Raw genomic sequence first — 13,705 nt, forward strand, 5'->3', positions numbered from 1 at the left:
ATATATATATGGGGCCGTACACAGTTTAGACTCATGCGGGCAAGGAGTGTGGCAACATGCAGTTTAGGCTCGTGCGTCAAGGAGCGTTGCAACTTCAAGGATAATACTTCTTCAAAAACTTGCTGCATCAACCAGCTTGTAAGCCCCACTAGAGTAAGCTTCTTGTACGACATATGGCCCATCCCATTTTGAAGTGAACTTCCCTACAGGTTTATGGGAAGTAATTATGGATCTTCGTACGGCAAGGACTTGATCTCCTACTTGAAAGGATCTCGGGCGAACTCTTTTATTGAAGGCGCGAGACCGTCGAGCTTAATAACATTCAAGACTCTGTTGAGCTTCCAATCTCTTTTCATCAAGAGCTTCCAACTCTGCTAATCGAAGTCGGGTATTTTCTTCATCAGTGATCCCTTCTTGAATAGCCAGTCGTAACGAAGGTATTTGACGCTCAAGTGGCAAGACGGCTTCGACTCCATAAATGAGTGAATAAGGAGTCGCCTGTGTTGGCGTGCGGTGAGTCGTCCTATATGCCCATAGAGCTTCTTCCATACGTTCATTCCAATCTCGTTTGGATTTGGAGACGGCTTTCTTTAACAAGTTGCATAGAGTCTTGTTGAATGCCTCAGCTAGACCATTGGCGGCAGCATTATACATCGAAGAGTTACGTTGCTTGAAGCCAAAGAGATCACAAATCTTGTTCATCAACCAATTATCTAATGGCTTTCCATTATCTGTTATTATGTAACGAGGAATGCCAAAGCGATAAATAATGTTTACTCGGATGAAACTTGCAACATATCCTTCTTTACTTCCTTAAGAGCAACAGCTTCAGCCCATTTTGAGAAGTAGTCAGTTGCAGCCAAGATGTATAGGTGCCCACCAAAGGACTTTGGCAGTGGTCCAACAACATCCAATCCCCAAGTGTCAAATTGCCAGGATGCAACACTCGGGTGCAACACTTCAGGAGGTTGATGAATAAAATTCGCATGGAATTGACAAGCCTTGCATCTTCGAGCGTAGTCCAAGCAATCTTTTACCATCGTTGGCCAATAATATCTCATCCTTTTTATATGGAAGTGAAGCTTTGGTCCAGACTGGTGTGACCCACATACCCCAGAATGTGCCTCTTGCAAAGCTTGGAGAGCTTCTTCTTCTCCTAGGCATCGCAAGAGTACTCCCTCGAACGACCTTCTGTATAGAGTATCCTTGTAGTAAAGGAAGCGAGGTGCACGACGACGGATTTCAGTCCTTCTCCTCGGATTTTCTGGAAGTATCCCATAGCATAAGTCGTCGATAATGGGTTGTCGCCATTCTTCTTTCTCAACTTCAGAAACAACAACAAGATGCTTGAGTTTGTTTTCTTCACCTTCAGCCTCATTTGGCGGCGGTACTACCCATTTTTGGCAGACGGTAACTTTGCGCTTGGTCAGGCAGGGCTAATGATGAAGTTAGGGCAGCTAAAGCATCAGCCTTCTTATTTTCTTTCCTTGGCACATGCTGAATAGTCACATCACTGAGTCACCCTATCAACTTTTTAGCGTAATCATGATATGGGCGTAGTTCAGGCTTCTTAACCTCATAACTACCCAAAAGTTGATTGACCACTAATTGGGGGTCACCAAAGACTTGCAATTGCAATTGCTTCATATCAACAACCATTTCAAGCCCAAGTATTAATGCTTGATACTCAGCAACATTGTTGGAACAGAGTTGTGTCAAGGTGAAGGAGTAGGGCAAGACTTCACCTTGGGGAGTGACAAATACTATGCCAGCCCCGACTCCCCCACGATGCGCAGCACCATCAAAGTACATCTTCCATGGAGGTTGAACTTCAACGACCATTGCATCCTCATCAGGTAGTTCATCAGTTAGCTCCAGTCATCAGGTATCGGATGATCTGCCAAGAAGTCTGCCAATGCTTGTCCTTTTACAGCCTTTTGAGGGATATACAAAATCTCAAATTGTTGAAATTGGAGGTACCATCTCGCTAGTCGATCACTAAGAACAGGTTTTGACATCACGAACTTGATGGGATTTGCTTTAGAAACAAGACAGACAACATGAGCTTGAAAGTAGTGCTTCAACTTTTGAATTGAGAAGACTAGCGCTAAACACAACTTTTCAATTGGCGAATAATTCAACTCGTTAGGTGTCATCATCCTGCTCAAATAGTAAAGAGAGTTTTCTTTCCCCTCACTATTTTCTTGGGCCAACAGTGCTCCAACAGACCTTTCCTGCGCCACAATGTATAGTATCAATGGCTTTCCAGCTATAGGAGCTGCTAAAACTGGAGGCTTCATCAAGTAGGTTTTGATACTTTCGAAAGCATTGCTACAAGATTGGTCCCATTTGAAAGGAATGCCTTGCGACTAAATGGTTGGCACCTCCCAGCCAGGTTTGATATGAATCTTCTAAGGTATGCTAGCTTTCCTTGCAGACTTTTCAATTCATGGATATCTCGAGGCTCAGGCATTTTCAAAATGGCATCCACTTTGGCTTGTTTCAATTTCGATCCCTCGATGTCGGACAATGAAACCAAGGAACTTTCTAGAAGTAACTCCAAAGGCACATTTCAATGGATTCATCCTAAGTTGGTACCTCCGGAGCAATTCAAATACCATCTTCAAGTCTTTCCTGTGGTCGCCCTTCTCTCTTGATTTCACCACCAAGTCGTCAACATAGCATTCGACATTCTTGTGGAGAAGATCGTCGAAAATATTCTGCATAGCCCTTTGGTAAGTAGCACCAGCGTTCTTCAAGCCAAAAGGCATTACCTTGTAGAAATAAATACCCTTTGGGATACGGAATGCAGTAAGCTCTTCATCTTTTGGTTCCAAGCGTATTTGGTTATAGCCCGACGAACCGTCCATAAATGACATTGCCTCGTACCCAGTAGTAGCATCGATCATCAGTTATGGAATGGGAAGCGGGAACTCATCTTTCGGACACGCATTGTTAAGATCCCTAAAGTCAACGCACACTCGAATCTGGCCATTTTTCTTCCTTACAGGGACAATACTTGAAACTCACGTTGGGTATTTAACTTCACGAATAAAGCCAGCTTCGATGAGTTTGTTAACTTCTGTTTCAATCAAGGGAACCAAGTCCGGCCTAAAATGCCTTTGAGCTTGTTTAACAGGACGAGCACCATTTTTGACTGCAAGGTGATGGACTGCTACTTTCGGGTCCAAGCCAGGCATCTCTTTGTAACTCCAAGCAAAGACATCCCTGAACTCTTTGAGTAACTCAATATAAGTGCTCTCTTCATCAGCTTCAAGTAAAGCACTTAGGTAGGTGGGTCTTGGTTCTTCATCGGTGCCAAGGTTAACTTCTTTTAAGGCATCAACTGTCGTCTTCACTCCTTCTTCAAGTTCAGGTGGAGCATCTTTCGCATCTTCATGTTCTTGAGGGTCCCCATCATTGAAGGATATGTGATAACACGACGAAACATCCTCCAATTTCGCATTATCTACCATTCTCGACTTGTACAATAACATGATACGAAGAACCCACACTTTCTTCGTCTTCATCACGTTCCTTAGTATAGATCACAGTATATGGCTTTACCTTCAGTACTTCTTTACATGAAACCACAAGTTTTGTTTGTAGCCTCATTCTAGAAGGAACCAAACTTTGGAAATCCTTAGAGATCTCCTGGATTTTGGGTGAAGCGGGTGTTCTCATGCTTTGAAAATTTCTCCGGAACTTGTTCCCCTTCTTTAGTGGACCCAATCTTTCAAACACGGAGGTCCTCACAGGTGATCTTCCAAATCGATCAAAGACAGAAGGCTTGTTAGAAGCGGCTGATTCATCTTCTACAGTGATATAATTGTTGCTCTCCCTTCTTATTGAGATGCGCACTGGTGACGGTTGCTTGTATCCCAAACCTTCATGTGGTTGCCTCGTTGTGGCTTCCAGTGGGAGCTTCCCTAACTTTAATGGCTCATTGGGATTGTATCCAGCTTTTGCAAATAGCTTGTAAGCGTTAAGGTCAAAACCTTCATCTGTTCGCTTTGTAGGGAGTGCCACATTCTGCAAATAATTTTGGGCTACAAACCTTGCAAGCGGCATTGAGGACGACTTTACTGCCTCAATTCATTTGACAACAAGAGAACTCCTTTAGCATGTTAGCTTGGCGATTAGATGATTCGCCTTCATCTTTCTTCCTTTTAGGGACATATTGGAGCGCCGTACTTACTTTCTTGCCATAAGACGTAATATTCCCTCTATAAGATTTACTCGCGTTGGGTTGTACCTCCTTACTAACAGCTTTGGCTTCACCAGTAGTCACCTCTTCTCTTTTAGTTGAGGGATCTTTATTCTTGCTTTTCATGCCATCATCAGCTTTCAGCTCCTTCACAATGCGGTTCTTCAAGTAGAACTTTGCATCAACGAAGTGTGACTCAGCCTCGGTGAATGGCTCATCATCAGCAACTATCGTCTTCTCGACTTCACCCTCATAGTATTTTAAACATTGATGGTAGGTAGATGGAACTACTTTATTCTCATGTATCCAAGGTCTCCCAAGCAAAACATTGTATGAAGTCTTCGCGTCGATCACATGCAGCCATGCACTTGATTGCATATCTTCAATAGTGATTTCCAGCCTAATCGCGCCTATGGCTCTTTTCCCCCCTTGGTTGAATCCTTGGATCATCACACGACTTTCTGAGAGTTCGTTCATGGGAATACCAAGTTCTTTCACAGTGTGGATTGGCAAAATGTTCGCTGAGGATCCTCCATCAACCAAAATCCGATTTACCCTTTCATCGCACATATAGCCAACCAGGTACAATGGGCGGTTATGAGGAGTGTCACCTAGCAAAAGATCGTCATTTGTGAACGTGACCTTTTCCTCACAAGCATTAACTTCTTGAGGAGTGGATTCGATGGGCTTTTCCGAAGATGGAGCCAACGGTAGGTCATCACTCTTTTCTTCCCCTTTGTCAGCATGGCAACAAGAGGCATCAATGCCCTCATGGGAAATCTTCGTGCGGAACCAACTTGCTAAAAACTCCTCCAAGGTCACTGGATTTCGTGGCTTTTGAGAATGGTGCATCTCCACTTCTACTTTCTTCAAATGCCTAACTGGATTCTTGTTCGTTGGTCTTTTTACCATCATCTTCCTTGTTGGTTGTTCTATTGATTCTTTTCGTGGGATCCTTTTGTGGTGCCTACGACGAGTCACCAATGTCCAACCTTCATCATCATCAGGTTGATTGACTTCAGCTTTGTCGCTCTCCAGTAATTCTTCATCTTTACTTTCTTTAAAAACCACATAAGTCATCCGGACTGAATGAGCCAAAGGTGATAGAGACTTGGTTTGCGCTTGCTTTCTCATCTTCAAGCACGATCTTCTTTTCGCGAGCCAAGTCCATGGCTCTATCCTTGAAGACAAAGCACTTCTCCAGAGGGTGGCTTACAAGTCGGTGATATTTGCAGTAATTTGGGTCATTTGTTTTCCCAGCTTCATTTGGTCGCTTCATCTCTGGAAGCTCAATGAGATTTAACTCGAGGAGTTCTTCGAAAATGGCTGGCACATCAGAATCTAAGAATGGGTACTCTTTCTCCTGCATTTCTTTTAGAGTCAACTTTCCACTTGGCTTGTCTTGAAAAGAAGTGGATTTCATACTCTGCTTCTTGCTCACCTTCGTCGTGAACTTCATAGGTGATGTATTGACATTCATAGCTTCTTTGCTTTCAGACTTGGGTACGAACTTGCCCCACTTCCTGACTTCTTGCTTGTCATTCGCTTTGCGAGGTTCATAGATGGGCAGCCTTTCATTTCCAGCGGAGGCCATGCTCAATTCCATGTCATGGGCACGAGTTGCAAGTTCTTCAAATGTGCTAGGCTTGATACCTTGCAAGATGTAGTGCAATCCCCAATGCATGCCTTGGATGCACATCTCTATGCCTGAAGCTTCACTAAGCCTGTCTTTGCAGTTGAGCCTTGCATTCCTCCAACGATTGATAAAGTCGATAATTGGTTCCCCCTTTCGTTGACGAGTATTTGTAAGCTCTATCATACTCACAATGCGTCGTGTGCTATAAAAGCGATTGAGGAATTCTTGCTCTAGTTGATCCCAGCTATCAACAGATCCAGCCTCGAGGTCCGTGTACCAATGAAAAGCATTTCCTTTTAATGAGCGGACAAACTGCTTGACGAGGTAATCTCCATAAGTCCCAGCATTGTTGCATGTCTCAACAAAGTGCGCCACATGTTGTTTTGGGTTACCTTTACCATCAAACTGTTGAAACTTTGGAGGTTGATAGCCAGCAGGCATCTTCAACATATCGACCCTTGCAGTGTACGGCTTTGCATATGTAAGAGAGGATTTGGCAGCAACTTCATATTTGTTCTTAATGGTTCCTTCAATGAACTCCTTCAGTTGATCGATTGGAATCATCCCTTCAGATGAGACAGGGATAGCCTTAGTGGATGCTGCTTGTCTTGGGGGAGAGTCACTCTCTAGAACTTCTGGGAGCTTGCCGGGTGCATGGGTAGATTCTTCTTCCATCAAGATTCCCACCCTGTCTGTTAGCTTGTCAATTCTAGCCTCTTGATTTTGCATGCATTTGGTCAAGCCAGCGATTGCTTCCGTTTAGTTTGCCAACTGCTCCTCCATAGATGGAGTGTTTGTCACCATGGCTTGCATGATTGTCGTGGATGACGGAGAGTAGCATGGATTTTCACACAGATTGATCCTTGATTGGCTCACGCTATGTGGTGTAAGTGGGGAGGATCCATCACTTGAAGCATCATCATCTTCCTTCATAGTAGAGTGCTTGGAGCCGGAGAGGTCAAGCAGAGCAAGAGTTTTCTTGATCTTTTCAGCAGCATCGCTTCCTCCTTCAGATGCGTTTGTGGAAGATCTTGCTCCTTTTGAGGATAAAGATCCGAAAACAGGGGTTGATGCGGACGGCACTTGGGGTTCTTGTTGTCCTAAATAGCTTGCTTTGCTCCTCGTAACTGGTTCGAAGCTTCCAAAGGTGACATCGAGGATGCTTTCCACATCAGCATAGAACCTGGAGTTAGCAACCTTGGTGGAAGTTGAACCGGAGTTGATTTTCTTTGAAGCCATTTCAATGTTCTTGGTATTTGGTGAATGAAAAGTTGAGATGAGAGGTAGAGATTGTCCCACTAGGCGTGCCAGAATTTGTAGACAATAAAATTGCGTCGAGAAAAACAATCGTAGTATTTTATTTTTAAATATTTTGAGTGTACAATCTCTATGAATCCTCTGATTCTTCTTTTAGACAGTAAATAAATTCAAGGGCCTTTGAGCTTGATCTTGAATATGTAGTTGTCGCCACGAACGATGATCTTGTTCTTGAGCTTTAGCTTGATTGCTTGAACTTGACCTTGATTTGTTCTTCGTTCTTGAGCTTGAACTTGATTTGTTCTTCGTTCTTGAGCTTGAACTTGATTGCTTGAAGCTTGAAACTTGTAGAGAAATTTGCGGCGTTTGATCCACGAACTCTCTCTTGCTTCTTGTTATAGCTTCTGGTGTCTTTTCTGAGTTATGAAGACCCCTATTTATAGTTGTGGAAGAGGGAGGAGTTGTGATAAGAACAAATTCTTTCCGACCAATCAAATTCAAGCGTGACATGGCCGCATTTGATTGGCCAGAACATGTCACTTGCACACGTGGCGCGATTTCATTGGCCTTTTAGTGTGACTGGGCATGCCTTGTCATTTTGACACGTGGCATGGTCCTATTGGCTCTTCCGCTTGACTTGGCGCACCACGTCATTTGACATGTGGCACCAAACTGGGCCTCTAGGAAGATGTCATCTTGGGCTTAATGAAGTGAGCTCATCACTTTAGCCCAATTAAATGGGCTATCCCAATAGATTAAGACTTATTTATTTAATAATCCATATATATTGGACTTATATAATTAATTCAATCATATTAGCCCATAATATTTATTTGGACCAATATATCTTGAATTTAAAATATAGACCAAATTAATTTTATGGTTTTAAATCCAACAAATTTTGTATGCCTACAAATATGTATGTGAAAAGTTACCCGCTTTATTCTTCAATTTGTACTACAAATAAAAGAATATCACAATAAAGTGGATGTTTATTGATATAAAAACCCATATCATAATAAACTTGGAGTTTATTCATAATTGCACACGTCATGGTGTAAACTTAAAGTTTATCAATATTGATAATTTATCAAGTAGGCATAATTGGTTTAGCCATATTAATAAGTATGATGTGCAAAAATAAAAGAGAATTCACATGGGTAAATAAAAAAGAACTAGAAAGTTCTTTATGAATTCTCTTATGTTGCTTGTTCTCATTAATTAATAGACCAACTAAAATTGGGATTGAATCCCACGAATGCTGAAAATATCAAAGGTGAAGATGGGCTCATTCACCTGTCATGTATACCACATAAGATGCATCTATGAAATGGTTGCATGTGCGATTAGTATTAACCTGCAACTTGGTGTTTGCGAGGTAAGTTGCTCAATAATTAAATTTAGAGCATAATTTTCAGATTTTCTATTCAAGACAGCTCATCTTGATAATTTGGTTTATATCATAGTTGATTTAGCAAAATAATTTATTGAGTACCTCCGCTTAATAACTAAATTGTTGCTTATGAGAACGAATTATTTATATTAGTTGATATACGTTATATACGAAAGTATAATACATTTTTCCCTCACAAGTGGTTCAGGGTCATGAACTAAATACTTCCATCTTATTATTATTATTATTATTATTATTATTATTATTATTATTATTATTATTACTATTATTATTATTATTATTATTATTATTATTATTTATGTGCGGTGTATATTTTGATTAACACCATAACGCACAAAGATGTGTTTCCAAAGTTGAGGAAGAAAGTTAGTTTTCCTAACATGAGGGGGGAGACAAGATAAACAGTTGAGAAAAAGTTACATCGAATGAATTATCATTTGTACATCTAGATCCTCGAATAAGATAATATGAACTTGAAGTTCATTAAAAGATAATTTATTTGCAATATATTGCAAAGCATGTCAGACGCATTTGCTGACCCAAAGAAAGTAACTATATTCTCATTGCAAATGCTCATATTAAGTCCTAGAAGGACAAAGTCTATCGTACGTTTAAAGCGTATAGACAGATCGGTTTCAAATAAACTTCTTGATAAAGAAGATGAGCAAATGTTCATAATAAATGAGGCAAGTGATATAGAAGATCACATGACATAACACTTCTAAGTGCTATTTGCGCACATATGTATCTTGCTATAACTATAAGCATGATAATGTGATAGCGAAGATTTTCAAGGTGCAACATATTTATTGGAGTTATCATATCTCTGTTGACGTTAACCTTCAAGAAGCTAGTGCACAAGATTGGAATGTGAAGGCTCAAGGATGTTAATACGCGTTGTACTCTTTTTCTCTTACAAAATTTTGTCCCACTAGGTTTTCCTTGCAAGGTTTTTTGATGAGGCAACCAAAAGGCATATTATTAGATATGTGTACATTATTTGTTGAATAGACATTTAAGGGGCAGTGTTATAAATAGAATTTTATTTAAGGTAAATATCTATATTTTAGCAGAGATTTTAGGATTTGTTACTTGATAAAGAAATCATATTCCATTGTAATTAATCTCAAATCAATAAAAATTCTCTCTCGCTTGACTTTTCTATGCAGTATTCTTTGTTCATAACACTTTTTAAATAATTTCTCATTTCTCACATATCTTTAGCTTTATTCGTGCGTTACCAGAACTTGTGTCCAAGACCAACCACCATTGCAACATCCGAGAAGTCAAGTGATGAGGTCCTTATTGTACAGTACAGTCACCATTCCAATCACCTCAAAATTACCAAACTGCCACTCCTCTCACTCCCCTCACTCTCTGAAACTCCCATTTCTAAACTTTCTTCATCCTTCTAAATACCCATTTCTTCAACACTCAGACCCTCTCGTAAAAATCCATAAAAGAGTAATAATCAAAGCTCCAATGGCATCCCAAGAATCAAACACAGAAGCAAACTCACAGCAGACCAAACCATTCTCTGTTCTCTTTGTGTGTCTTGGTAACATATGCAGAAGCCCAGCTGCTGAAGGTGTCTTTACCGACTTGGTCAAAAAAAGAGGACTTGATTCCAAGTTTAAAATTGATTCTGCTGGTACTATTAATTATCATGAGGTATAGCCAATTGGGTGTCTTTAAAATATACATATAGTTTGGAACTTTCTTGGAATTGATCATGTTTAAGATTGATTGTGCTGGTACTATTAATTATCATGTGGTGTATCCACTTGGGTGTCTGTAAAAAAGTTGTAACTTTTATGGTTTTGAAGCTTTCTTGAAATTGATTATGTTAATTCTGTTCTGTTTTTTTAAAAGGGAAATGAAGCTGACCCAAGAATGAGGGCTGCTGCTAAAAGGCGTGGAATTGCGATAACTTCTATATCTAGGCCAATTAGGCCTTCTGATTTCAAAGATTTTGATCTCATTCTTGCTATGGATGAGCAAAACAAAGGTGGATTTTTTGCAACAATCCTTTGTCAAATTCTTGGAGAAGTATTTTTTAGCTTTTCTTTCTTATTGATTCTTTTCATGGTTTGTGCTACCCTTTATGTTAAGCTTCACAACTTCTGTGATAATGTTGATTGTTTGAACATATGTACTGTAACAAGAGCTGATATTTCCCCCCTCATAGCTGATATACTTGGAGCTTTGGAGAGGTGGATCCATAGAGAGACATTGCCTGCTGATGCACCTGAAAAGGTTTGCTAATATATAGATCTTACGCTGGTATTCGTTATCAAGTGCAATTCTTAAATCTGTTGTTCTCACAGTGCATTTAACGTTCAGGTTCGCTTGATGTGTTCCTATTGTAAGAAGCATGAAGAAACTGAAGTTCCAGACCCTTACTATGGTGGAGCTCAAGGTTTTGAGAAGGTAATGTCTGATAATCCGTCTTATCTTGTTAAGACATGAGAAATAACCCAAAAGCTGCCTGATTTTTACATTTTAGATGGCTATACGGGAGAAACTCACTAATGCTTATTTTGTTAACTTTTGGAGCATTATGATAGTTCTAACACAGAAGGTTATATTCTATTGGCTTGAATTTGGTAGTTAATTCACAAGACTCTGCCAATTTATACCTCAAACAATGCAGCAGCAGAATGAATAATGGATAATAAACACAATTGTTAACTACATTTTCATGGAAAGAATGGATAATAAACAGGAGACACCATTCAGTTTGGTCTGGCCTACTATGCTTAGTTTATGTGTTATCCATAGTACAGCCTGCTGTCATTTTCTTATGGTAGAAGCCTATTCTCGAAAAACTAGTGCTATTTGAAATATGCACACAACAGCAATACTTATCTTTACATGCATTAATACCCAATGCAAAAGCAATTTATCTAGCTTCTAACCTCATATTACCTTTCCTCTTAATAGCTTAGGCTGCAAGGAGAAGAAAGAAGCTAAAGAATGGCCTCTTGAGTTATATCCGTTGTAGCTAACTCTCCTTTCACTTCTTACCTTCTCATTTTTTCTATCCTTCTAACTCCCTTATCCCTTTCCAGTCCCTCTATCTCCCTGAATTCATCCATTAACTCCCTTATCTTGACTTCAACGCTCTCCAACACCTCCTTGTTCCGTTCCCTTAAATTCCCTTTTAAGCGCTTCAGGTTCATTGCTAGATGGAATGACTCCAGTGACTTGATAGCTTCACCACTGTGACTTCCTGCCTCCAAAGCCCCTCTTTCAACTACATGTTCTCTAACGTGAAAGGAGCCCGTGTTCTTCTCACTTTGGTAGAGTCTAGCATAATGGATAAGTGGTCTGAAGCAAATCTGCGTAAAGGTACTTGAACCATGTTCGCCGCCATCTCCTCCTAATTGGCGGAAGCCAGGAATCTGTCATCCTGATTTTGACCTTGGTTCCTCTACCCTGGTCCACATGAACTTTGCACCTTTCAGTGGAAATTCTGCAATTGGAGGCACTGAAGTTTATGTTATATATGCTCAAATGAAATCAAGAAAGTTCTATATTGCAATTCTTTCAATATTGCTGTTCTTTTGTTTAATTTCTTAACAATTTTTAATATGTCAACCAGATTATGCCTTCCATGCACGTTTCCCATTTTTAGAAGAATTTATCTCCAGGATATCTTTTCCAGCTTTTCCACTTCTTTTAGCTCCATAGCAGCATCAACCTTCTCTGGCAATTTATCAGTCTGATAAATTCGTTTCCTCCTGATATTACCAAAACCATTATCTTATTCAGCAAGTGTGTAATCTTCTTCTCAGGGCATCCAAAAGGAATTAGTGTTTTGCTCCTCAATTTTAACTTAGTAGCTTCAGCGTCCTAGCCGACACATTATCAGGATTCCCCTATCTACAAACAAGTCCCACCAACCATTAACCATGTGAGCGAACCCCTCGGATTCCACCCCGCATGTTTGAAACTCTAAAGTAGGACTTTTTCCTCTCTCAGATCATAACTCGTGTCGCCTCTTGCTTTTCATATAACCTACAGGTCTTACGAAATAAGTCCTACATATGAGCCTTGATGCTTGTTTTGTCATCCCATTTTCATCAGCCTTAGTTGTAGGTGTCTTCAAGGTAGAATATAGGAGTCCTACAATTTAGGCTATTGACAATGGCCATTTTCAAATATTTGGTTGGAAAAATCCAGGGAGGTGTTTTGGAGAACTGCTAAGTCCTTGAATGTGTGAAAAGGAGTTAAAAAGAAATTTGGATACGCTCGTAGTACCAAGGTCTTCTCAATAAGCCGGGAACAATTTTCTTTTCTTTCCTGTTGAATGATTTCTACAGAAAATGCTAAGAAAGCCTTTTCCTTAAAAGCAAAATCTCTTTTGCGGTGATAAGAATTTCTGCAATGGGGCCCTTCTGAAGCTCTTAAAAGATCCTATTTATTTAATATAACGGTGTTTTGCTGCTACTGTCTATATATTATGTGTGGCACCATTTATTTGGGTGATTTATAGTTTGCATTTGTTAGCCATTAATCTTGCGGTTGATGCTCAAAGCGACATGCATCTAATGCTCAACTCCACCACATCTTGCTCACAGGTACTAGATCTGCTTGAAGATGCTTGTGATTCACTGTTGGAAAGCATTGTGGTGGAGAAGAAAATTTAGGCTCAGAGATCTATTTTTATCACCAGAATTCTTACTGCCAAATAGGAAATTGGTTATTTAAAGCGTATACCATGCACTCTTTCCTCATTGTTTGAACTACAGCGACTTGTGAAGCCAGATTCCAATATATGCTCTGCTTTGTGTTTATTGTTTACATGACAAGGTCAAGCAAAGATCTGTACAAATATACATATACAGAGGTGAATCTTGACACTACTCATGTACTTTGACCTGTTTCTCACCTCTCCCCTTGGCTCGTTCGTGAAGAAGTCTTGTAGCAAGGTGATGCATTATCACATGCCAATTCTGCTTCAGATATTTGGTCAAGAGAATTTTCTTCTTTTGCGCATGCTATTTTGTTCTAAGGACATGCTAAAAAACTACTGCATCAAAATTAAATGAGCAAATGTATCTGCTTGTGACAGTAGCAGAGCATACAAGCTAAATACCAAAATAATGTGCATTTTTATCAGGTCCCCACTTCCATGAAGTGCTGGTGTTAATTCAGTGCCTGCATTTCACTTCCAATATGAAACTTT

The 13,705-nt window shown here is 40.0% G+C and overlaps 1 protein-coding gene across 1 annotated transcript; it reads left to right on the forward strand.

The window, feature by feature from the left end:
* Positions 1-9,725: 9,725 nt before the first annotated feature.
* LOC109218600 (putative low molecular weight protein-tyrosine-phosphatase slr0328) lies at positions 9,726-13,515 on the forward strand. The gene is made up of 5 exons (XM_019382980.1): positions 9,726-10,185; positions 10,387-10,522; positions 10,703-10,770; positions 10,858-10,944; positions 13,098-13,515. The coding sequence occupies exons 1-5, from the start codon at positions 9,808-9,810 to the stop codon at positions 13,164-13,166; spliced, it is 738 nt and encodes a 245-aa protein (XP_019238525.1). The 5' UTR covers positions 9,726-9,807; the 3' UTR covers positions 13,167-13,515.
* Positions 13,516-13,705: the final 190 nt, after the last annotated feature.

Source organism: Nicotiana attenuata, unplaced genomic scaffold (genome assembly GCF_001879085.1).
Source record: "Nicotiana attenuata strain UT unplaced genomic scaffold, NIATTr2, whole genome shotgun sequence".
In the NCBI taxonomy this organism is placed as follows: domain Eukaryota; kingdom Viridiplantae; phylum Streptophyta; class Magnoliopsida; order Solanales; family Solanaceae; genus Nicotiana; species Nicotiana attenuata.

What these genes read in the sequence shown, in the direction of transcription:
- LOC109218600 (XM_019382980.1), top strand. Translation starts at nt 9,808, where the DNA reads ATGAGGTCCTTATTGTACAGTACAGTCACCATTCCAATCACCTCAAAA. An exon ending in TATGGATGAGCAAAACAAAG is followed by an intron (nt 10,523 to 10,702) that starts GTGGATTTTTTG and finishes CCCCCCTCATAG; the next exon opens with CTGATATACTTGGAGCTTTG. An exon ending in GAGCTCAAGGTTTTGAGAAG is followed by an intron (nt 10,945 to 13,097) that starts GTAATGTCTGAT and finishes TCTTGCTCACAG; the next exon opens with GTACTAGATCTGCTTGAAGA.